The sequence below is a fragment of the Pongo abelii genome, chromosome 21 (assembly GCF_028885655.2).
Source record: "Pongo abelii isolate AG06213 chromosome 21, NHGRI_mPonAbe1-v2.0_pri, whole genome shotgun sequence".
In the NCBI taxonomy this organism is placed as follows: Eukaryota; Metazoa; Chordata; class Mammalia; order Primates; family Hominidae; genus Pongo; species Pongo abelii.
This window is the reverse complement of record NC_072006.2, coordinates 32,161,193-32,186,006: the sequence shown is the minus strand read 5'-3', so window position 1 is coordinate 32,186,006 and position 24,814 is coordinate 32,161,193. Positions and strand designations below refer to the sequence as shown.

Sequence of the window (24,814 nt, the reverse complement as noted above, 5' to 3'; positions counted from 1 at the left end):
CCTTATCCCTCAGCTACATTTAAGAGGAATTTTCTCCAGAGCTCCATGCCCCTCCCGCTATGTCTGTCTTTTGTCCCCACCACACCACTGAAACTGCTGAGACTCCATCTCAAAAACAAATAAACAAAACAAAACAAAAAACAAAAAGTAAACCAGGTGCGGTGGCACATACCTATAATTCCAGCTACTAGGGAAGATGAGATGGGAGGATCCCTTGAGCCCAGGAGTGTTGAGACCAGCTTGGGCAACATAGGGAGCCCCACCCATCTCAAAACAAACAAAAAACCCAAAGGAGTGTTAAAGGCAAATATCTCCATGGAGGCATTTCAGGCCTATGATGCCCTCCCGAAGCTCTCTTCTCCATCCTCCATCCTCCATTTCACTCAGGCTTTCTGGTCTAGCCTAATGGGCGTCCCAGCCAGATACTCCCGACTCCCCTCTGCCTCCTTCCTCTCACCCCAGATGGCCAGATTTCACTGAGTCATTTTATTTCTTTGATTTTTATTTTGTTGAGACAGAGTCTCGCTCTGCCACCCAGGTTGGAGTGCAGTGGCACAAACATGGCTCACTGTAGCCTCGATCTCCTGGCCTCAGACGATCCTTCCACATCAGCTGGGACTACAGGTGTGCACCACTGTGCCTGGCTAATTTTTTTTTTTTTTTTTTTTTTTTTTTTTTTTTTTTTTTGAGAGAAATGGGGTCTCACTCTGTCTCACAGGCTGGAGTGCAGTGATGCAATCTTGGCTCACTGCAACCTCCGTCTCCCGGGTTCAAGCGATTCTGCCGCCTCAGCCTCCCCAGGACCTGGGATTACAGTCATGCACCACCACGCCTGGCTAATTTTTTTTTTTTTTTTTTTTTTTTTTTTGAGACAGAGTTTTGCTCTGTTGCCCAGGCTGGAGTGCAGTGGCACCATCTCGGCTCACTGCAAGCTCCACCTCCTGGGTTCACGCCATTCTCCTGCCTCAGCCTCCTGAGTAGCTGGGACTACAGGCACCAGCCACTATGCCCGGCTAATTTTTTGTACTTTTAGTAGAGATGGGATTTCACTCTGTTAGCCAGGATGGTCTCGATCTCCTGACCTCGTGATCCGCCTGCCATGCCTGGCTAATTTTTGTGTTTTTGGTAGAGGGGGTTTTGCCATGTTGGCTAGGCTGGTCTTGAACTCCTGGCCTCAGGTGATCCACTGCCTCGGCCTCCCAAAGTGCTGGGATTACAGGCATGAGCCACTGTGCCTGGCATTTTTTTTTTTTTTTAATTTTTGTAGAGATGGGGATCTCACCATGTTGTCCAGGCTGGTCTCAAGCTCCTGAGCTCAAGTGATCCTCCTGCCTCAGCCTCCCAAAGTGCTGGGATTACAGGCGTGAGCTACTGTGCCCAGCCTTATTTTTATTTTTTATATTTGTTCATTAAGACAGGGGCTTGCTGTGTCACCCAGGCTGGAGTGCAGTCGTGAGATCACTGCTCACTGCAGCCTCGATCTCCCAGGTTCCCGAAATCTGCGCACCTTGGCCTCCCAAATTGCGATTACAGGCGTGAGCCACGGCACTCAGCTGAGTCCTTTTATTTCTACCTCGGGTCTTCAGCATCCTGGCTACCATAGCCTTCCTTGGACCCTTGGCAGGCATGGCTTCCCATACCTCGCAGCCAGCCGCTCTCTCTCAAGTCACTGGGATTTTACCAGCCTCTTGGGGCTCCCGCTGCCTTGACCAGCGTTCTCAGCCCCTGGCAGCCCTTCTCCAGCTGCAGCTGCTCCACCTCCCCGCTGTTCCTGGGGAGAAGAGTTGCTGTTCCCATGCTATCTCTGTATGATTGAGGACTTGTCATCTGTAATGGTTACTTATTTATGGGAGCCCTATGTCCAGCTCTGAACCAGGCCAAGTGACTGGGCTCAGCTGCCCACTGAATCAACTGCCTGATACTCCCTCGTGGTCTAACTGGACCCCAGCAACCATGCCAGTCTCCTGTTCCCATCCAAATCTTTTTAAATTTTTTTAGATAGGGTCTTTCTCTGTCACCCAGGCTGGATTACACTGGCACAATCACAGCTCACTGCAGCCTTGACCTCCTGGGCTCAACTCATCCTCCCACCTCAGCCTCCCAAGTAGCTGGGACTACAAGCAGGTGTCATCACGCCCAGCTAATTTTTTTATTTTCAAAATTTTTGGAAAAGACGGCCTTGCTGTGTTGCCCAGGCTGGTCCTGAACACCTGGCTTCAAGTGATCTCAATCTTTGTTTAGACTGTCTTCCCCCACCCCATAACTCTTCCTGTCCCGTCAGCTTTTGCTTTCTATCCATAGGAGACCAGCATGAGACTGGTTGTCCTGGTAGTGCTGCAGGGTGCTGGGAGGGGGAACATAGCCTCCACTGGCCTCCTCTCTTTCCTGGGGGGCATCTCCAGGTCCCTTGGGTAGGTGGGAGGATAACCCTTTGGTGCTCAACAAACACAGCAGTAAGCCCTCTCTCAGTTGCCATCTACCCCTACTGAGAGAAAGATCCAGGCTACTATAACATAAGGGCATCCAGGAGGGCAAGGAGACCCTGCCCTGCAGAGGGTCAACAAGGAACTGCTCCCCTGAGGATGGCATCTGTCTGCCCCGCCCCTCAGTCCATACTCACAGTCCAAAGCTAGCATGGGCAGGAGTGGGCTAGGGCTCTTGGCTCACTGATTCTAAGAGCTCATGAATTCCAGGCATACAGACTGTCAAGGTCTTGCGGCAGGCATGCAGCAGACCACTGGGCAGGAAGATTCCAGGGCTGCCCCACTGCCCTCCTGTCAGGCCTCTCTGCCCTCCACAGCCCAGTCTCTCACAACCAAACACTGGCTTCCTTCCCCACCCTCATCTACCCCCAGGCCCTACTCCATCAAAATCCCATCACCTGCTACCCAAGGAAGAATTCTACCTGGTGACCCTAAGGTTCTCTGGGTAGACTGTCACCTCCTGGCCATCCTTGGCCGATCTGTGTCCCTCATGTCTTCCTCACCCATGGCTCTCCTCGCTGGTCCCCATCCTGCTCAGGGGCCTGGATGTCACCATTGGGGGCTGATGTGGCCTGAGACCCCATCCAGGTCACCCTCCCCTCCAGCCCCAACTCCTCCCAGGAATTTGGAGGCACAGGGAGAGAGAGGTGGTGGGGAGGCCCAGGGCGACACCCTGGAGCAAGACCTCCAGCCTCTTTAGATCTCTGATCATTGTTATCTATAAAACAAATAAGCTGGAATGTAGTTTTCATGGCTAGAAAATTCCATGAATTTTGTCTCAAACTGAAATAATCTTATCAAACCATCTTTCCATTTCCTGTTGTCCTTATTTCTCTATTTGTATATTCATCCAGACATGAAATTTCAGAGTAAAGATGTAAAGTTTCTTAAACATGTCCAGTCATGAGAGGAAAACAAAAATCATACTTTATTGCTGCAGGAAAAGCAGTAGTAATTTGTGGGATAAAATGAAAATTATTCACACTTTATTTGGTTTATATATATTTTACAGATTTACAGTCATTTATGAGTAGGACATAAAATTTATTGAACCTGATGTAATTTTTTAAAAAACCAAACTCTTTTAGCTGGTCAATTTAGGAATGCAGAGGCCTGGGAAAAACAGGAATAATTTGTGGATAAACAAATTTATTTTTCGTCAAATTTTTAGAGAATGAAACAAAAAAAGCCTTTGGATTTATTTCAAAACGTTGGGTTTTTTCCACTTGGGCTTTTTCCACTTTTACGTCCAGGTCATATCCTTAGCTGTTGCCTAGTTAGTCATGGTCTTGTCAATTGTTCCTTCAAAATGGCTCTCCAGTTAGTCCACTTCTCACCTCCACCCACGTGGAGCAGCAGCCCATTCCCCACATCACAGTCTAAATGACCTTTTTTTTTTTTTTTTTTGAGACGGAGTCTTGCTCTGTCGCCCAGGCTGGAGTGCAGTGGTGCCATATAGGCTCACTGCAACCTCTGCCTCCCAGGTTCAAGCAATTCCCCTGCCTCAGCCTCCTGAGTAGCTGGGATTACAGGCGCCCGCCACCATGCCCAGCTAATTTTTGTATTTTTAGTAGAGACAGGGTTTCACCATGTTGGTCAGGCTGGTCTTGAACCCCTGACCTCGTGATCCACCCACCTCGGCCTCCCAAAGTGCTGGGATTACAGGCGTGAGCCACCACGCTTGGCCTTTTTTTTTTGAGATGAAGTCTCGCTCTGTTGCCCAGGCTTGAGTGCGATGGCACGATCTCGGCTCACTGCAACCTCCGCTTCCCAGGTTCAAGTGATTCTCCTGCCTCGCCCCCCCCGAGTAGCTGGGATTATAGGCACCTGCCACCACGCCCGGCTAATTTTTGTATTTTTAGTAGAGACAGGGTTTCATCATGTTGGCCAGGCTGGTCTAGAACTCCTGACCTCAAGTGATGCGCCTGCCTTGGCCTCCCAAAACGCTGGGATTACAGGTGTGAGGCACCGTGCCCGGCTCTACATGACCTGTCTTTTTCTCTTCTTCTTTTTTTTTTTTTTTTTTGACCTTTCTTTTGTTTAAGAAAAATAGATTCTCAAACAGGATCCCATGATCACTGGTATCCCTGGGTTGTACTGAGGCACTATAAAATCAAACAATGGGCTGGGTGCAGTGGTTTACACCTGTAACATAGCACTTTGGGAGGCCAAGGCAGGAGATCGCTTGAGCCCAAGAGTTTGAAACCTGCCTGCGCAACATAGATAACATCGCTACAAAAAATGCAAAATTTGGCCCGGCATAGTGGTGTGCACCTGTAGTCCCAGCTATTCGGGAGGCTGAGTGGGGAGGATGACCTGAACCCAGGGAGGTTGAGGCTGCAGTGAGCCGTGATCTATAGCCTAGGCTACAGAGTGAGACTCTGTTTAAAAAAAAAAAAAAATAGTGTAGGTTAGCTGGGTGAGGTGGCACATGCCTGTAGTCCTAGCTACTCAAGAAGCTGAGATGGGAGATTACCTGAGTCCCAGGAGGTTGAGGCTGCAGTGAGGTGTAATTGCACCACTGCACTCCAGCCTGGACAACAGAGTGAGACTCTGTCTTAAAAAAAAAAAAAAGCCAGGTGTGGTGGTTCATGCCTGTAATCCCAGCACTTTCGGAGGCTAAGGCTGGTGGATCACTTGAAGTCAGGAGTTCAAGACCAGCCTTCTCAACATGGTGAAACCCCACCTCTAGTACAAAAAAAAAAAAAAAAAAAAAAAGTTGGGCGTGGTGGCATGTGCCTAAAATCCCAGCTACCCGGGAGGCTGAGGCAGCAGAATCTCTTGAACCCAGGGGGTGGAGGTTGCAGTGAGCCAAGATCTCACCACTGCACTCCAGCCTGGGCGACACAGCGAGACTGTCTCGAAAAAAAAAAAAAAATCAAGTAGGTGTCTGACTTATCAGAAAAGCTCAGAAACTGCAGGGAGATGTGTAATGCTGGTTTAGGGAAGCAAGCCGTTCTGTGGAGGGCCCACCTCTCATATGGGCCTGGTATGGAGACCCAAGGCCAGGCTAATCAGAAAACTCCATTCCTCCTGACCATTGTAACTATTCAGGGATGAGAATGTGATCCTTGCCTATGGGACCCTAGTGCTGCTGGTGGCGTAGAGGAAGCTTGCTGCAGGGGAAGAATGAAGCCACTGAAGACAGAGGGTTCTGATGACATATTAGTGCCTGGGCCCGGCTGACTTGTAGCTGGTACTAGTCTGGACTCCTGCAGAAACCAAGCTGATCTCTTTCTGTCATGGGCTGGAAGTGGGTCACATGGTCATGTCTTTTTTGGGGCATAACTTTTCCCTAGAGTGTAGGATAGAGATTAACACTGGTGTTTCTCCGTGTTCCTTGGCAGGCTCTCTGATTTTCAGCAGTTTCACATGAGATCCGCTCTAAATCACTTTCCACAATAGACTCTGCCAGGATTCCCTGACTCTGGGGCTCCCACTCTGGTAAGCAGCACTAGGGTTTCAGTAGTCCCCTGTCTCTACTGAGAGCTCCAGGTGGAAGATGGGATCCCTTCCCCATCCTCAGGTTTCCTGGCCTCTAAGTCCCTCTGAGAGCCCTTCACCATTTACTGTCTCCCCATCATTCTGGCAATTCCTAGGGGTTAATCCCCAAACCCTAGAGGTTTTGCCATAATGCAACCACAGGCGCTCCATCAAAGTTCACACCCCGGCCTGCAGGATGGGGATGCTGGAGGCTCTGGGGAAGAGGTTGTGAAGGGGTAACATTGCTGCCAGCCCCCTCCCCCAAGTCTACCAGGCCATTCCCGTGCAGATTTGCATTTGGTTTGCACAGGACTAATTTATCTCAAGGAACTTCCAAACCTAAGACCACCATCCCAATCACCTGAAGCTATCTGCGGAGGCTACACACCCTTTCCCCCGGGCCAGCTTCCACATCTGCCCAGTGGGGCATTTCCCCTTGTCCCACCCAGCGACTGGTTGACAAGAAGCAGGGTGTCTATGGACTGGCGGCGGGCGCCCCTTTTCTTCACCTCCCCGCGCGGCCACCGGGGGCCCGAGGTGTGGTCAGGTGGGAGGCCCGCGCCACGTGCGGCAGGAACCGCCTGGCGAGTGGAACCCGAGCTTGCACGGGGACAGCTGATGCCTTTCTGGTCGCTCCTCTAGAGCTCCACGGGCTCCGGCAAACCTCCCCATTAGAACTTGCGGTTCCAACGCGCAGCGCCAAATCCGTCCCTTACTTGACCCGTCAGCGCCTCCAGTCGTCCCCATGTATAAAGTAGGACCGAGGAGCCACCTCGCCAAGCTTTCACTGCGCGGAAACGCGCCCATCAGGCTGGAAAGGCGTGGTTCCTACTACAGCTCGCCGCGGCAGTCTGGGGCCGATAACCGGCACCCGTGCACGGCGGCCTAAGACGAGGGTGACGGACCCGGGTGGGGCGGGAGGGCCCGGGAGATCCCCGTTCCCATAGCCGGCTTCCTTGAGCCCCTCCCCGAGTTCTGGGACTCCCCAAGTTCCCACCCCGCAAGCCAGTGTGGTTTCTTCAGATGAATTTTATTCTCCACGGGCTGCTCCGGCGTCTAGCAAGGGAGTGTGAGCTCCAAGGACTCCCCGCAGCATCCCCAGCAGAGGCGTCCAGGGGAGGCTGAGGGCCGACCCCCGTCACCCCCGCCCCAGGAGCACCACGGGACTGAGTCTATGGCACAGGCATCGTCTGGAGGCCTTGCTTGTTCAGTGATAGTTTATTGGTCCTTAGCATGACATCTCGATTACCAAGGTAAATTCACATACACAACTGCAGGTAAAAACGTGAAATAATATAAAAATAAATTGAAGGCTACTTTTATATATTTACTGAATTAAGTAGTGTAATAAATACTATGATAAGCAAAAAGCTTCAATCACACAATTCAGTTTCACTGAAGTTACAGTAGTGTTTGTAAATACAAGTTTTAAAATTTAAGTTACAAATATTAAAGCACTGAAAAACTAGTATAAAAGTGAATTTTGGCACGTAAGTGAGCTCTTATGTCATTAGTATTTGACACCCTGGGACAATGAGGAAGCCAGTTCTCACCTAGTATTTTGAGGTACAACTATCCAACTAGATCAGCAACACGGCTGGAATACTTCGTAGTTTACAATCTTTGAATTGAACTTTTCCCTTTTGAGAAGCCCAAAGAGCAACCCAGAGCTTATTACTGTGCAAAAATTCTCCAAAATCCTAATAGAATTTAGGAGGGAACTTTTTCTTGCGACCTGGAGGGCCCAGTGTCCAGGCTTCAGGTCAAATAGCCCCCAGGGCTCAGAGGGGCCAGCTCAACTCCTTGCCAACGGCCCTTCCCTAGGATAATAATCCCATTTTCTCTAATTTCTGTCTCCTTCTTCCAATCAAAAACAGAAAAATCCCATGTAAAAACATAAAATAACCCATAACTTCAGCGACTTCAACATTATCCCACGCACTCTGGGTGATATAAACTGAAGCTGCTAACAGGAAAGTTGGCAAAAAGCATGTAAGCCCCTGGAGGACTGCCTGTCCCTGGGAACCCACCCCCGCTGTCTTTGCTGGGTCCCTGGATCCACTTCTACGGTCAAAAGCAGTGTCATGGCCATTCCTTTGGAGATAGCAGAAGACCCTGCTCCTCCCACCTAGAGCGCCGCCTGGAGGAATCAAGTGGATACTGAACTTCACAGAACAGAGAGGCCTGGCAGGTTCCAGGAGGCATCCCCTGGCCTCAGTCCTCAAAGAGCTCACACAGTGGACTGCTGGTGTGCCTTATCAGTGGGGCAGAGCAAGTGGCCCCAGGAATGCCCTTTCGCCAGCTGCCCCTTCACGTTCCCGAGTAGGCTGAGGAGCATCGACAGAAGCCTCAGCCAGTTTTGCCTTTTTTGGCTTTGATGCTTCTTAACGTTTTGACTTTTTTCAATCACAGTTTCATATTCAAGTTGAGGTAATCACAGTTTTTTCTCTAAGAGGAGAGGAGTTGGGACAGTGGGGCAAGTTGGTGAGAGAGCATTTCTATGAACAGAAACCAAGACCATCACGTAGTACAGCCCCACATGGTGAGAAGACCCGCTCTCACGTGCGGGCTCCGACCCCTCTTTAAAAACTCTTGTGCAGCAGCCAGACTGCCAGGCCAGTGCAGTCAGGAAATGGCTCAAGCTCCTAAAGCTAGAGCTTTCATTTAAAACTTCACAGCAGCCCACTTAGAGAAATGGCCTGTGGTTCCCACCCCCCAACCCCTTTTCTAAGGCTGCTCAAGTTTGAGTTTTTAAAAAGAGTTCGGTAGAGCTAAAGGAAGCTACAGTAACTCATTGCTTATTAATCAATTGCACTTAAGATCTACGTTATTGATTCTGAAGCAGAGGCAAGCCCTTGACAGACCCCAGCCTCTGGCCAGCCATAAGTCAGGGGGCTCCCAGACTTAGGTTCCACAGTGGGGACCTTGTCACCAGTGGCTTTTGGAGCTGGGACTGGAGCACGCAGGTCTTTTCAGAAGCCCTTCTTGATGCAAAATTTCTTATCAATGGTATCTGGAGTTTTGTTCATTTGGCTTCAAATTGTTTTTTTTTTCTAATATATTTTACCGACAAGCCCTTGAGAGCTGCTTTGCTACTTGCATGCAGGCCTCTGTGTGACCAGGCACACAGACTACATGTGCTCCATCTTGTCTCTCCGCTGCTCCAAGGGCCTTGCTCAAAAACCCCCTATATTACTGGAAACTGCTGGTTTTACCTATGTGCTTCTTCCTAAGGCATGCAAAAAAAAAATATGTGAAAATCAGAAAACATTTACAGTTCAGGTAGCTGAGGCACTGAAGTCCCAAGAAACATCACCTAAGTATCAGTGGCTGTGACTCCCCTGTCCCCCACACCAATTATGAAGCTCAGGCATGGGACACACTTGTAATTCCCCTCTGCTTTATGGTCCAGCTGAAAACAATGCCATTAGAAGGAATTCTAACTCAGGTATTGCAATTATTTGAAATTCTCAATCCTCAGGAGCCACACAAGCCCAGGGCCAGCAACAACGCTTTGGGGAGCGGGGGGATGAGTTTCCTCAAGTTTGTGGCTGAAAAGCAGGCCTTCCTTGGCAAGGCTTGTGGGAGGGCCGGGTGCTGGAGACTGACCCCACAAGTGATCAGCCACCAGGCCTAAGACTAACCAGCTGCAGGACGCCCCCTTCCACAGTGAGGTGAAGCCTCGCCAGGGGGCCTGAGCAGGCTTGCTCTTGTCACTACATTAGGACACCCGAATGGTGTGACAGGAGAGCTAAAGAACCACCCACAAGGGGAAAAGCAGATGTCAACTTAAGAGCCACATACCTCTGGAAAGCAACAAGCCTCTCCTTCAGTTTAGTCCAGAAGGGAAATCCCCTCATTTGTGAACACATTATTCATCTCAACCCAAGCTGCTGGCTCTGTGGACTCTGCCTGGGCAAGGCTGTGCTGCTCCTCCCAGGACTGGGCCCATGGCCAGTACGGCCAGCTCCTTCAGAAAGGGGCCTAGCAGGGGAGGCAGGCACTCCACTGGGGAAGATGGCTCTCGTGGAGCAGCATCTGAGGCTTGAGGCTTGTCATGGTCTCGCCTCCCAGACATGGCCACAGTTCTGGCAGCCAGGGTTCCTTCTAAGTCCCAGTAGCTCCTCTGTGTAATCCTAATGCTTCTCCCCAACCTCAAGAGCCCAAAGGAGATCCTGTTATCAGAAACCCAGAGCTCCTGGACTGCCAGTTGCACACGTAGATGGGCAGGCCCCATCTGCTCATCCTTGAGTATTCCCCCCACCCCCAAAATCAATGGTGCAGGTGATGCTCTTCAGCGCTATACAGGGAATAAAGACAACATGCACTCAAGCCAGCACACATAGGCCAAGGAGAACAAAGACAGCCCCTTAAGGGAGAGGCCTCCAGGAGAGCTGAGGTTAAGACACCCGTTCGTCCATCTCCAAGGTGGACATTCTGCAGGACGTACGGGCCCAGCCTTCCTCTAGGGCTTCAGCTCAAAGAGGTCATGATACTCCTGCTGTTCCAGTTCCTGGTTATACTTCTCAATTTCCCGGTTGGCTTCTTCCACATAGTCATTCATGAACTGGTCCATGACTGGTATCTCATTAAGGAAGAGAGCTCTGAGCCTGGAGGACAAGGGAGCCTGCCTGAGCCCAGAGGGGCCTGTAGGCAGGTGAGGGGGGTTTGCTGAGGAAGTGAGTGTCTGGCCCATAGACAGGGAACCTGATGGACTCTTTGTATATACTGGCAGCACCACAGCTACAAAGAATGCAATGGCTGTTGTCACAGGGATGTTAATGAGGTCCTAGAACTGAGCCCTTCAGCTTCAGCCCTATCCATCTTTTCACAGGTTAACTGTTGTAATTAGGCTGTCTTCGACTTGTAAATCGTGACTCTGATGACGACAGACTTCAGGATATCACCGCAGCTGCATCCAAACTATAACCCACAGGCTGGGCGCAGTGGCTCACGCCTGCCATACTAGCACTTTGGGAGGCTGAGGCAGATGGATCACTTGAGCCCAGGAGTTTGAGACCAGCCTGGGCAACATGCCGAGACCTCGTCTCTAAGCTGGGTGCAGTGGCTCGTGTCTGTAATCCCAGCACTTTGGGAGGCCGAGGCGGGAGGATCACCTGAGGTCGGGTGTTTGAGACCAGCCTGACCAACATGGAGAAACCCCGTTTCTACTAAAAATACAAAATTAGCCGGGCATGGTGGCAGGCGCCTGTAATCCCAGCTACTCGGGAGGCTGAGGCAGGAGAATCGCTTGAACCTGGGAGACGGAGGTTGCAGTGAGCTGAGATTACGCCATTGCACTCCAGCCTGGGCAGCAAGAGTGAAACTCCATCTCCAAAAAAAAATTAAAACAAGACAAAACCAAAAAACTATAACTCACAGTCACATTAGCAACCACTCAATAAAGGAGCGATTTAACTTTAACAGCTTTAGAGACTGAAATGAAAAGTTCGCCCCTGAGGTTTGCCCCTGTGCATTCCTGACTCATCAGTGGACATGCAGAGTGCTCCTGGGGCTCAGATGCATGGCTCTGGCAGACAACCGCTTTATAGACAGGCTCACACACTCCCAGCCTCACTGCCCAGGTTCCACACAGGGACCACGCTGTTCCAAGGATACGTGGGTGAAAATCAGTTTTGTCACCAAAGAAGTTAACAAATTGGGTGCCATTATAAAAGTAGCCTGCAGGTAGGGGTTCCAAGTGGCGTTTCACCTGTAGGAAAAAAGAGACCTGTAATAATTATCTGACTACTTTCTATACTTCACTCACTCATTAAAAACAAACAAGTCTATTTCCCTAGCAAGACAGACTACTCTGCTCTACAGAGGAGCTAGGAAGCTAACACCCTCAGCAAACCTCAAACCCTGCCTGAGGTGGTTCCCCACCTCTCAGGTGAGGAGCTCTGGGAGGTCCTAGTGGGATGAAGTTCCCATGGTGCGCAGTGGTACTGATGTGCGAACACACTCTTTTTTTTTTTTGAGATCGAGTCTTGCTTTGTCACCCAGGTTGGAGTGCAGTGGCGTGACCTTGGCTCACTGCAACCTCCATCTCCTGGGTTCATGCAATTCTCCTGCCTCAGCCTCCCGAGTAGCTGGGATTACAGGCATGCGCCACCGTGCCTGGCTAATTTTTGTATTTTTAGTAGAGACAGGGTTTCACCATATCGATCAGGCTGGTCTTGAACTCCTGACCTCAAGTGATCCACCCACCTCAGCCTCCCAAAGTGTTGGGATTACAGGCGTGAGCCATCACGCCCGGCCACGAACACACTCTTTATTGGCTGTTTCCCCCTCCCCTCTTTCATCCTCCTGTTTCCTATTTAGTGTCTCCTAGAATCACTTCCAAAATAAACTACCTGTACTTAACTCCTTGTTCACGGTTGGCTTTCAGGGGAACATACATTATAAGGACTACCTTATGCCCATGTTGTCCTCCCCAGGAGTACCGAGGGTTGTCCGGGCCTATAGGAGCTGTTTATGAAAGGGGCCTCCTCAAATCCAAAGCAGGGGCTCCTGGAGTCCCAGAATACTTTCCTGCCCCACCTGCTCATTACTGGCATCCTGGGGACCTAGACTCTGTGTCCTTTTTAGCTTTTTGTCCCCAAACCCCTCAGGAAAAGGCCCCAGTGAGCATGGCGACTGAGGCAGAGGCTGGGGGTCAGAGCCTGGAGGCTGGGAGGCTCATCAAGGGGGTCTCTCAATCAGCCTCTTATCCTGGCCTCAGGTTCCACAACCTTCCTATAAGCAGCCTCTGGATCTAGACAGTTTTTGCCTGGGCTCTAGCTGGTTCATCTGTAACACAGATCTTCTGCAGTTGCTTAAACAAGGTGCCAAGGCAGGGCCTCTGGTCATCAGCTTCTCCCACAAGTACTGGCTCTACTCAATCTGATGCCCAGGTCACACCAGAGGTCTCCTGCGCCCTCCTCACTGAGGCTGCAAAGGCCAGAATTCTGTACGCAGCTTCCCTCTGTGGCCTGGGAGAAGCAAGACCTCCAGCATGTCCTACAAACAGCTCCTCACTCAGAGAATCCAAAATACAGAGCTAGGTAAGCCGAGGACAGCCCTGGGCCACTGAGGGGAGAAGCCAGGGCAAGGCACTCACGTGGATGCTCCTGATCTCCTGTTGTGTTAGCATCCCCCTGGTCTTCAGGGCTTTCCTCTGAGGCTTCTGCAGAGATGGAGTGGAGGGTCAGGTCCCAGCAGAACTCATGGAGTATATGGGCAGGGGAGGGCTCTGGGCTCTATTACATGACTAAGATCTCAGCAGTAGGGAAAGCACGTGTGCTATGGCCTGGATATAATATTCTGTCTAGTCTGCTCTTTGAGAAATCCACTTTCCCATCACAGAGCCCAGTGAGCCAGCAGGGAACAAGCAGCAGAGGACAGCCCAGTGTTTTCGTAAATGGGAATGGTCATGCCTCTTTGTAGATTCTTATCCCTAAACCCTACCAATGAGAGGCAGACAAAGGGGCAGTCTGAGGTCCCACAGTCAAGAACCATTTAGAAGCTTATCCAAGTGAGGCAGCCCATCCCTCAGTATAAAGACAGGTCCCTAGTGAGCATCTACAGAAGACCCAGGCCCCAGCTAACTCTATTCCCAGAGTTCTAGGATGAACTAAATCCCCAAGGCTGTGCTACAAGGCTTAGCACCCAAAGCTTGCAGAGAACCTGGTTCACAGAGCAAACAACATAGCAGGCCTGCCTGGAGTTTTCTCTGAGTGGCTTTCTCCCTCTCTCAAAATCTCCCTGAAGTGCTGGCTGGGCCAGGGAGGAGAAGCCCAGTGAGGAAGCATCAGGGAGGCAGTGGCGGGGCTTCTCAGGGCCAACAGCAGCTCTGAGGTGTCTGGTCACATCTGTGTCAGGTCTGTCTGGGCTCTGGAAACCACCTGCTTAGCTGACTGCCGCAGCCAGTCCTTGATGCTGTCTTCCTTCAGGGAGCAGCCGATGAACACAAGGTAGCACTCCTGCTGCCCGCTGCTGTCTTGAGATATGCTTTTGGAGTCTGGTGGTGGTGTGGGTCCTTCCAAAACTGGCATGATGCTCAAGGAGTTGGCCAGTGTGTTGTAGCAGACCTCCATGGTCCTCTCAGAGTCTGTAAGGAGAATACACATTAGTCCCTGAGAGCCTGCCTTGAAAGGATACAGCTATGCTAAGACTGTGACAATGCAGATGGTTGGGACAGATTCATGAGAAAATGCAAGAGAGAGAACTGATGTGACTGGTGGCAGCTTAGAAAGGATGGAGTAGGTGGGCACAGTGGCTCATGCTTGTGGTCCCAGCTACTCAGGAGGCTGAGGCAGGAGGAGCACTTGAGCCCAGGAATTCAAGGCTGCAGTGAGCTGAGATTGCACCACTGTACTCCAGCCTGGGTGACAGAAGGAGACCCCATTTTGTTTTGTTTTTTAAAAAGGAAAAGAAAGGATGGAGTAAGAGAGAGAGAGAGGAACAAAATAAGTTTCTGGCTTGGCTGATCTGGGTGATCCGGTGGACACTATTATCCCAGAAGGGAAACACAAGAGAAAAAAAGGTTTATAGGTGGGAGAAGAGGAAGAGTTTGACTCTGCACTTGTGGCATTTGAAAGTCTGTAAGACCCTGAGCGTGAGACATCCACATAGTCCCTGGTGGTTGCTGGAATAGCCATTATGGAAGAGGTGGTTGAGGAAAAGCAAAGAAACCCCCTTGGTAGAAGTGGGGGGCTCTCAGCAGAGGCCTCAGAGGCCAAGGGAGGAGGGCACAGCCAACAGTACAACAAAAAAATTAGCTGGGTGTGATGGTGTGTTCCTGTAGTCCCAGTTACTTGGGAGGCTGGGGTGGGCAGTGACCTAGGATTGCACTACTGCACTCCAGCCTGGGCAACAGAGCAAGACCCTGTCTCAAAAACAAAACAAAACAGACAAAAAACAGTACAGCAGTGTTGCACGAAGGTCACACAGATGAGAATGGGAAAAAGTGTTACATGCTAAGGAGATGAGGGCTAGGAGTGACTGGAGACCCAAGAAGTGGGCAAGGGCGCCCTGAAAGGCAGGATGAGAAAGGATCCAGAAAAAAGAGAGGTTAAATTTGAACAAAAAAAGAGTTAATAGCAGATCTAAATAAACAAGAGGCTGGGTGTGGTGGCTAATACCTTAATTCCAGCACTTTGGGAGGCCGAGGCAGGAGGATCACTTGAGCCCGGGAATTCGAGACCAGCCTGGGCAACATAGGGAGACCTTGTCTCCACAAAAAAGAAAAAAAATCAGCCAGGCATGGTGGTTCACGCCTATAGTCCCAGCTACTTGGGAGGCTGAGGTAGGATGATCGCTTGAGCCTGGGAGGTCAAGGATGCAGTGAGCCGAGATCAAACCAGTATACTTTGGCCTAGGTGACAAAGTGAGACATTGTCTCAAAAAATAAAAAGAAGAAAGAAATAAAAATATTTATTTATTTATTTTATTGAGACAGAGTTTCACTCTGTCGCCCAGGCTGGAGTGCAGTGGCGCAATCTCGGCTCACTGCAACTGCCGCCTCCTGGGTTCAAGTGATTCTCCCACCTCAGCCTCCCAAGTAGCTGGGATTAAAGGCATGTGCCACCATGCCTGGCTAATTTTTTTTTTTTTTGAGACAGAGTTTCGCTCTTGTTGCCCAAGCTGGAGTGCAGTGGTACAATCTCGGCTCACTACAACCTCCACCTCCCAGGTTCAAGTGATTCTCCTGTCTCACCCTCCCAAGTAGCTGGGATTACAGGTGTCCGCCACCACGCCCAGCTAATTTTGTATTTTTAGTAGAGACAGGGTTTCACCATGTTGGTCAGACTGGTCTCAAACTGCTGGCCTCAAATGATCTGCCTGCCTTGGCCTCCCAAAGTGCTGGGATTACAGGTGTGAGCCACCGAGCCCGGCCTAATTTTTTTTTATTTTTAGTAGAGATGGGGTTTCACCATATTGGCCAGGCTGCTCTCGGACTCCTGACCTCAAGTGATCCTCTTGCCTCGGCCTCCCAAAGTGCTGGGATTACAGGCGTGAGCCACTGTACCTGGCCAAAAAAGAAATAAAAATAAAGAAGAAAAGGAGGTGATGGGTGAGAGGGAAAAACAAAAGTACCAAGACCTCTGAAGCAGCAGGGGCTGGCTGTTGGAGCCTGAAATCAGTGGGCTTGGGTATGGGGCCGAAGTTTCTGATTTGATCACATAAATGAAGCAAAAGCTATGAGCTAAGGACCCATGTAATTCTCCCATCTGAGCCATGATGGTTCTATGCTTGAAGCCCTCAGTGGTTCCCTACAGCAGAAACTGATAGCTGCCGACCCCCTATATTGTCTCCCTCTTCTTCCAATACCAATTCCCCCATGGGTGATGGGTCTAGAAAGGCACAGCAATCCAATGAGATAAGTCGGCAGAGAAACTGGGGGGAGGCGCTGCACTGACAAAGGCACCCACAGGAAGAGCCAGCCTCTCCTCACTGGCTGGACGCAGTGTCTGGCTTTGACACCCAGAGCTGTAGCACCACTCGGCAACCATAAGGGGCAGGAACCTGAAGGACAAGCTGACACACCAAGAAGGGGAGGACACGAAGACATACATCACCTGGGTCCTCAGTGGCCTTGCTCTGCTGCTTGAGCGCCTCACTTGTTATACAGCCAACACCTGCTAGCTGAGTGGGGGTTCTCTGTGATAACAGCTGAAGACACCCTAACAGACTCACTCCCTCTCTCCCTACTCCCAGGCTCCAGTTACAGTAAATGCTTTTTGGTTCCTGAAATGTGTCTTTTCTGCCTCTGGATTATAGCAAATGCTATTTCTTTCCCCTGGAATACTGTACCTTTCCTCAACATTGAGTTGACCGACTCCTACTGGTTTTGAGGCCTTCTCTGATGCCCACCCCAGGACAGCAAGGGCTCCAGAGGTCTAAACTGATCCTCAGGCCTACTAGTCAGAAGAGAGGAGAAGGCAAACAGAAGCTCAAAGACTTTGGTCAGAAATGGATCTGGAGCTGAAGAGCTCAGCATTGGGGCAGCTCCTGGTTTTAGGTCTAGAGGAGGCCCTGACTGGCTCAAGAGGTGTGAAGTGTAAGGCTCTGAACAAGAAGGTCAAAAAGCTGTGAGAAGAGCCCCTGAGCAGGTCATCCAGGAGAGGAGAGCAAACCTGTCATGAACAGGAGGACCTAGACTAAGTAGGCCCTCGGCGGAGAGGGGTGATGGACAAGCCTGATGGCGTGAAGGCCCAGGGTGGGGAAGGTTTCTGAGAGTCTGAGCAGCATCAGTGGTCTGCAGAGCACCAGCAGAGGCTCTGAACTCACATCATGAGATGCAAGCACTCCATGGTGTAGAGCTCCCAAATCCCAGTCCTTGGTTACCTGAAAACTTCACTTTGCCCAGGATGTGGTAGATGTTTCCGGAGAAGGGACTTGGCTTGATGGAGGACTGAATTGCTGGTGGAGGAAGAGGACAGGGCTGTCACCCACATGGAGGCACAGGCCAAATTCAGGACAGCACAGCTGGGAATTTTAGGGACTGGGGAGGGACCATACACCAGGGTCAAGGGTTCACAGGTTCTACCCGCCACACCCTGTTGCTCCCCTGTGGCTCTGCCACTGTTCCCAGGGGAGGGAAAACCCTTTCACTGGAGTGGAGACCAAATTGTGTGGCTACCCACAATCCTCAAATCCCTCTGTCTACTTTTGGTTTCAAAAGGTAAGAAGAGACACAGCACATAGAATACTGAAATGGTACCAGGAGGCAGAATTAACCCTGGGGTACCCTTTTTCCAGTGTCTGGGACATCCCAGTCAAGGCTTACCTTTACATTTGGCCACAAAGCGAGTCTTCTCCAAGGGACGGCCAAACCATACGCAGATCTGAACCATTAGGGGATAGACTGATCCAGCATTCAATTTACCTTCATACCTTGAAAGGTTTAAAAAATTTTAAGTACAAATATTTGAATTCTCCCTTACTTTTATGCCATTTTGCACACAAAAACTTGTTTAAATATGTATATGCCTCTTTTATTTTGAGACTGGGAAGCATGACTGCCCAGTTAAATCAGGAGCTTTCTCAGGATGGTTTTACCTAACCTTAGACTAGCAGTTCCTTGATGTCAAAGACCCTGTGTACCTCTGAAGCCTCCCAGTCCCCATCTGAGTTTGAGGGTCCTTCCTGGTAGGGTGGGGGGCTCTTGCTCAGGATGCTCTCCCATTTCTCTCTCTTTTTTTTTGAGACAAGGTCTCCCTCGGTTGTCCAGGCTGGAGTGCAGTGGTGCGATCTTGGCTCCCTGCAATCTCTGCCTCCTGGGTTCAAGCGATTCTCCTGCCTCAGCCTCCTGAGTAGCTGGCATCACAGGCGTGTGCGCCACCACACCCAGCTAATTTTTGTATTGTTTGTAGAGACGAGGTTTCACCATGTTGGCCAGGCTGGTCTCAAACTCCTGGCCTCAAGTGATCTGCCCACCTCAACTTCCCAAAGTGCTAAGATTACAGGTGTAAGCCACCACCGCACCCGGCCTTGCTCCCATTTCTTTAAGGGCTCCAACTATGCCCTGCCATTTTGTTGCAGGCAGCATAACAGGTTGTACATATAGATGTGTATACCTGTCACAGAAGTAACTGGGGCATCTCTGCTCTATTTTCTTTGAGACAGGGTCTTGCTCTGTTGCTCAGGCTGGAGTGCAGTGGTGTGATCATAGCTCATTAGAGCTTTGACATCTCAGGCTCAAGTGATCCTCCTACCTCAGCTTCTTGAGTAGTTTCTACGACACATGCCACCATGCCCAACTAATTTTGTTTTTTATTAGAGACAAGGTCTCACTATGCTGACCAGGCTGGTCTTGAACTCCTGGCCTCAAGTGATCCTCCCTCCACAGCCTCCCAAGGTGCTGGGATTATAGCCATGAGTCACTGTGCCTAGCCTGTTTCCTTTATTTTAATTAATTAATTATTATTATTATTATTTTTTGAGATGGTGTCTCGCTCTGTCACCCAGGCTGGAGTGCAGTGGCACGATCTCGGCTCACTGCAACCTCCACCTCCCAGGTTCAAGCAATTCTCCACCTCAACCTCCCGAATAGCTGGGATTACAGGTGCCCACCACCACGCCTGGCTAATTTTTGTATTTTTAATAGAGATGGGGTTTCACCATGTTGGCCAGGCTGGTCTTGAACTCCTGACCTCATGATCCACCCACCTTGGCCTCCCAAAGTGCTGGGATTACAGGCGTGAGCCACTGCACCTGCCCGTTTCCTTTATTTTAAAATAGCACTGCAATTTTGAATTTTAAATTGTTGAAAGTATCTTATTCTTTGTAATTTCTTTAAAGTAAGGTAGTAGGCATAAGATTTTTGCAAGACTGACCTGTCTTCTCCCCATCCAAACAAGTCATTTTGGAGACTGGGGGTTTCTCTGGCCTCTGGCTTCTGTGGTACCTGAATCCTTAGGGGAATTTGCAGGGGCTAAGGGAAGGCAGCAAGGTTTCTGCCCAAACTAGAAACAAGCTGTTCTACCAGAAAAGGTGGAAGGAGGGTGGATGGGAACAGAGAAGGATGTGGGAGGGAAGTGGCAGAGAATGTGTGCACAGCACAGAGCGGAGCACATCCTGGAACTGAAGCCCATTCACTCTGAGGTGGTGGCTCTGACCCACGTGGGAGGGGAGTAATATATAGAGATGAGTAGGAGACTGATGACTGCCATCTTGTTAAAGATGAAATTATCTCATTCCAAGAAATGGACTTAGGAGGGGGCCTGAAAGAGAATTTTGGGGTCCCTCCATCTCTCATTCTCTATAAGGACTGATCTTCCTGATGAGGAAAAAGTTCACATTCTTTTTTTTTTTTTTTTTTTTTTTGAGACTAAGTTTTGGTCTTGTTGCCCAGGCTGGAGTGCAGTGGCGCGATCTCGGCTTGCTGCAAGCTTCGCCTCCTGGGTTCACGCCATTCTCCTGCCTCAGCCTCCTGAGTAGCTGGGACTATAGGCGCCCGCCACCATGCCCGGCTAACTTTTGTATTTTTAGTAGAGACGGGGTTTCACCATGTTGGCCAGGCTGGTCTCGAACTCCTGACCTCATGGTCCACCTGCCTTGGCCTCCCAAAGTGCTGGGATTACAGGTGTTAGCCACCACATCCGGCCAGATTCACAGTCTTCTAATGGGCCCCTCTTACCCTACTCGCTCCTGGATTAGTCTGCCTCCAGGTGTCTGGGCCCTGAGCTAGGTTCTTGTGCATGGGTCAGTAAGGACTGGAGAACAGCGCTTCTCTAGGCACCTGGTGGTGATTACAGGAGCCTCAGGACCCAGAGGTTCAGGCAGCAAGGGAGTCAGTGGCTGTAGCCATTGGAAAGGAGGTTCCCCCAGAAGCTCCATTTGTTTATTTTTAGCTAAGATATCATTATCTTGTTCAGACATAAGAAATGACCCACTTACTCACTGTTTTAAGTATGGCGTGATTCAAATCAGAGATTCCTTCTAAGAATATGCCTGAAAACCTTTAATTTTACATACTGACCCTCTGGGATTTTTTTGGTTTTGTTTTTTTACAGCATAGTAGATCATTTTTTTTTTTTTTGAGACGGAGTCTCGCTCTGTTACCCAGGCTGGAGTGCAGTGGTGTGATCTCAGCTCACTGCAAGCTCCACCTCCCAGCTTCACGCCATTCTCCTGCCTCAGCCTCCCGAGTAGCTGGGACTACAGGCATCCACCACCACACCTGGCTAATTTTTTGTATTTTCAGTAGAGACGGGGTTTCACCATGTTAGCCAGGATGGTCTCGATCTTCTGACCTTGTGATCTGCCCGCCTCGGCCTCCCAAAGTGCTGGGATTACAGGCGTGAGCCACCACGCCTGGCCAGATCATTTTTTGTTAGGAAAAAAGTTGGTGGTGTAAGGGGTGGTATGGAGGATGTAGAGAGGTGCTTGGGAAAAATGAGTAAGAATAACAAAGATAATCCAAATAAACATGAGAGATTAATTCTGGCCAAGCTTTAACAATGGTCTTCCCCTAAACCTTCAACAGAGCAGAAAGAAATTGTCCATTCTATACAGGAATAAGTGTAGCACGATGCCTAAGAGAAAAAGCTCTGAGCCATTCAACCTGGGTATGAAATCCAGTTCTTTCATTTACTAAGCTATAAATTGTCAAGTCATTAACTCTTTGCTGCCCCTGGTACCTCATCTGTAAAATGATAAAATAATGGAATCCACTTCACAGGATTGATGTAAATGAGACAACATAAACAAGGCTCTCACAACAGCACTGTTCAACAGAGCTTTCTGGGGCAATGGAAATGTTCTAGATCTGCACTGTTGGACACGGTAGCTGCCAGCCACAGGAAGCTATGAAGCACTTGAAATGTGGCTGTGTGGCTGAAAGACTGAATTATAAATTTTGATTTTTATTAATTTACATTTCATTAAATAGCCATGTAGCTAGGAGCTGCCATGTAGAGAGTGGAGCCTTAGAACAACAGCTAGCACACACAGTAAATGCTCCAGTGTGTCGGTATTAGTATGATTACAGTAACTTTGCAGCACACTCTCTCCTTTGTCCTCTTCTCCTCTGGAGAGGTCCACAGGCTGTGCAGCATCCTACAGAGAACATTCCCTGGGCCATATGAGCAGGGAACCCAGCAGATGGGAACCCTAGAGGACTGACGGTATTGTCAGAAGCGAGTCTCACCTGGGAAAGTTATAGCTCCTTGGTTCTGTGCCAGGCACTTTGCCCTCAGTAGGGGCTGGAGGAACACAGGGCACAGCGGTGCTTGCTGCCTACAGGATGACTCCCTAAATTGAAACATCTGAGAAGGCTCCCAGTTTGGAGCCCAAGAGGTGGAGCACTGGGCTCCTGGCAGGGCCAGCAGCTGCCGGATAGGCAGGCCGTGCCAGCTGCCATGTGTCACTCTTGTAAAGCACATCTGGTATTTTCACCTTCTCCCTTTTTTTTTCTGTAAATAAATAAATCATTGGGTTTACAAAAAAATCTTAGTTATTTTTCAATGACGATACTTGCCAGCCAGGATACATTAAATATCGAGATCGTAGCATCTCAGGACTTGAAAAACTGTTTTCTGAGAGAATCAGCTCAATGTCTTCATTCCTTTGAAAACACACAGAAAATACCTAGATTAATTAGGACTGTCAATCTCTTTTTTTTTTTCTTGAGACGGAGTCTCGCTCTGTTGCCAGGCTGGAGTGCAGTGGCGCAATCTTGGCTCATTGCAACCTCCGGTTCCCGGGTTCAAGTAATTCTCCCGCCTCAGCCTCCCGAGTAGCAGGGACTACAGGCATGTGCCACCATACCCAGGTAACTTTTGTACTTTCAGTAGGGATGGGGTTTCACCACGTTGGCCAGGATGGTCTCAATTTCCTGACCTCATGATCCGCCCGCCTCGGCCTCCCAAAGTGTTGGGATTACAGGCGCGAGCCACCGACCCTGGCCAGGACTGTCTTTACCTGCATGTTTTGTTTATTCTTCATGTCCCCTAAATACATACAAGCATTTTTGTTTTTTCTGCCAAACCAAATGAAAACTAGCTTTACTCATCATGATATTTTACCCCTAAATACTTCAGTATGCATCTCCCAAGAACAAGGACATTCTCTTACAGAACTACAATATCATGATCACATCCAAGGAATTTACTGGCTCCCAGCAATCACCTGGGAGCTTGTTAGAAATGCAGAACCTCAGGCCCCAGCCCAGATGTACTGAACCAGAAACTAATTTTCAACAAGATCTCCACTAGAGATGCATATGCACAACAAAGCTGGAGAAGCACGAACATACATCCACTTTCAAATTTCTCCTTTTTGGTGGAGGAGGGTCCATGATCCAATCAAGAATTATTCATTCATTCATTAGGCCGGGCGCGATGGCTCATGTCTGTAATCCCAGCACTTTGGGAGGCCGAGGCAGGCAGATCACCTGGGGTCAGGAGTTCAAGACCAGCCTGGCCAACATGGAGAAACCCCATCTCTACTAAAGAAATACAAAAATTAGCTGGGTGTGGTGGCACGCGACTGTAGTCCCAGCTACTTAGGAGGCCGAGGCAGGAGAATCGCTTGAATCCAGGAGGTGGAGGTTGCAGTGAGACGAGATCGCGCCACTGCACTCCAGCCTGGGTGACAGAGTGAGACTCTGTTTCAAAAAAAAAAAAAAAAAAAAAAAAAAAAAAGATTATGTTCAAAAGTTACTTGAATTAAATACTTTTTTGGTGTAGTTGTTATTACTTTGATATACAGATACATTCCTTTTTTTTTTTACATTTTGAGACAGAGTTTCGTTCTTGTTGCCCAGGCTGGAGTGAAATGGCCTGATCTTGTCTCACTGCAACCTCCGCCTCCTGAGTTCAAGCGATTCTCCTGACTCAGCCTCCCAAGTAGCTGGGACTACAGGCACCCACCACCACGCCCAGCTAATTTTTGTATTTTTTTAATAGAGACGGGGGGTTTCGCCATGTTGGCCAGGCTGATCTTGAACTCCTGACCCCAGGTGACCTGCCTGCCTCAGCCTCCTAAGGCGTTGGGATTACAGGCGTGAGTCACTGCACCTGGCCTAAATTTACAGTCTTTATTCTCCTTTAACCTGGAACAGTTTCTCTATCTTTTGGTTTGTTTGATTCTCATGGTGTTGATATTTAAGAGTACATGTCAGAGCTTTTGTGTCCCACACTTGGATTTGTCTAATTCTCATAATTATATTCAGGTTATGCATATTTTGAGATTAATACCCAGGTGGTGTTGCATCCTTCCCACTGCATCACATCAAGGAGGTACAGGATATCAGTTTGTCCCATTACTGGTCTCACTGAGTTTAATCGTTTGTTCAACATAGGTATACCAGACCTTTCCATTGTAAGGTATTTTTCCCTCTTTGTAAGGAGTCAGTAGTCTATGGAGTGGTACTTTACACAGTACAGGACTAGTAATATATTTTTTCTTCAACAGTCTTTCACCTAGTGCTTTTAGTATTCATTGATCGTTCCCTAAATCAAATACTGTATTAGACTGAAGGTTACAAAATGATTATTTTCTAGTTCTTTTGTTTGTTTGTTTGTTTTTTTGAGATGGTTGAGATGGAGTCTTGCTCTGTTGCCCAGGCTGGAGTGCAGTCGCACGGTCTCAGCCCACTGCAAGCTCCGCCTCCTGGGTTTATGCCATTCTCCTGCCTCAGCCTCCTGAGTAACTGGGACTACAGGTGCCTGCCACCACGCCCGGCTAATTTTTTGTATTTTTAGTAGAGATGGGGTTTCACTGTGTTAGCCAGGATGGTCTCGATCTCCTGACCTTGTGATCTGCCCACCTCGGACTCCCAAAGTGCTGGGATTACTGGCCTGAGCCACCATGCTCGGCCGATTATTTTCTAGTTCTATCAAACCTTATTTACTTGGTATTCTTCTATAAAGGGCTTTGCTATCCTGCCCCCTTCCACCTTTTTTTTTTCTTTTGAGATGGAGTTTCACTCTTGTTGCCTAGGCTAGAGTGCAATGGCACAATCTTGGCTCACTGCAAGCTCCGCCTCCTGGGTTCAAGCCATTCTCCTGCCTCAGCCTCCTGAGTAACTGGAATTACAGGCATGCGCCACCATGCCCGGCTAATTTTGTATTTTTAATAGAGATGGGGTTTCGCCATATTGGTCAGGCTGGTTTCGAACTCCCGACCTCAGGTGATTTGCCCGCCCTGGCCTCCCAAAGTGCTGGGATTACAGGTGTGAGCCACCGTGCCTAGCCCCACCTTCGTTTTTGAGGATCACTGTGGACACACATTTTATTCCATGTGTTATAATCCATAGTTCCAGTATTATCATGGTTCTTTCTTATCCCCAAATTGTCCCAAATTAGACTAGCAGGAACTTCTTAAGCTACTTCCCATATCCTTTTGACACATCTCCA

The 24,814-nt window shown here is 49.3% G+C and overlaps 1 protein-coding gene across 7 annotated transcripts in view; it reads right to left on the bottom strand.

Annotated features, from left to right (window-relative positions):
- Positions 1-7,169: 7,169 nt before the first annotated feature.
- Positions 7,170-24,814, bottom strand: part of DNAAF9 (dynein axonemal assembly factor 9) — a 159,713-nt gene continuing 142,068 nt past the window's right edge. For 3 of the 7 annotated variants that reach the window (XM_024238872.3, XM_063720724.1, XM_024238874.3), the window contains 7 exons: positions 21,934-22,020; positions 17,740-17,846; positions 17,298-17,372; positions 13,853-14,058; positions 13,069-13,134; positions 11,586-11,679; positions 7,170-10,544 (listed from right to left, as the gene is read on the bottom strand). In XM_024238872.3, the coding sequence (XP_024094640.2) occupies positions 10,432-10,544; positions 11,586-11,679; positions 13,069-13,134; positions 13,853-14,058; positions 17,298-17,372; positions 17,740-17,846; positions 21,934-22,020 (748 nt within the window). In that variant the 3' untranslated portion in view covers positions 7,170-10,431. The remainder of the gene's footprint in view (positions 10,545-11,585; positions 11,680-13,068; positions 13,135-13,852; positions 14,059-17,297; positions 17,373-17,739; positions 17,847-21,933; positions 22,021-24,814) is intronic. The other 4 variants (XM_054542069.2, XM_054542070.2, XM_054542072.2 and 1 more) reach the window with 3 other exon arrangements.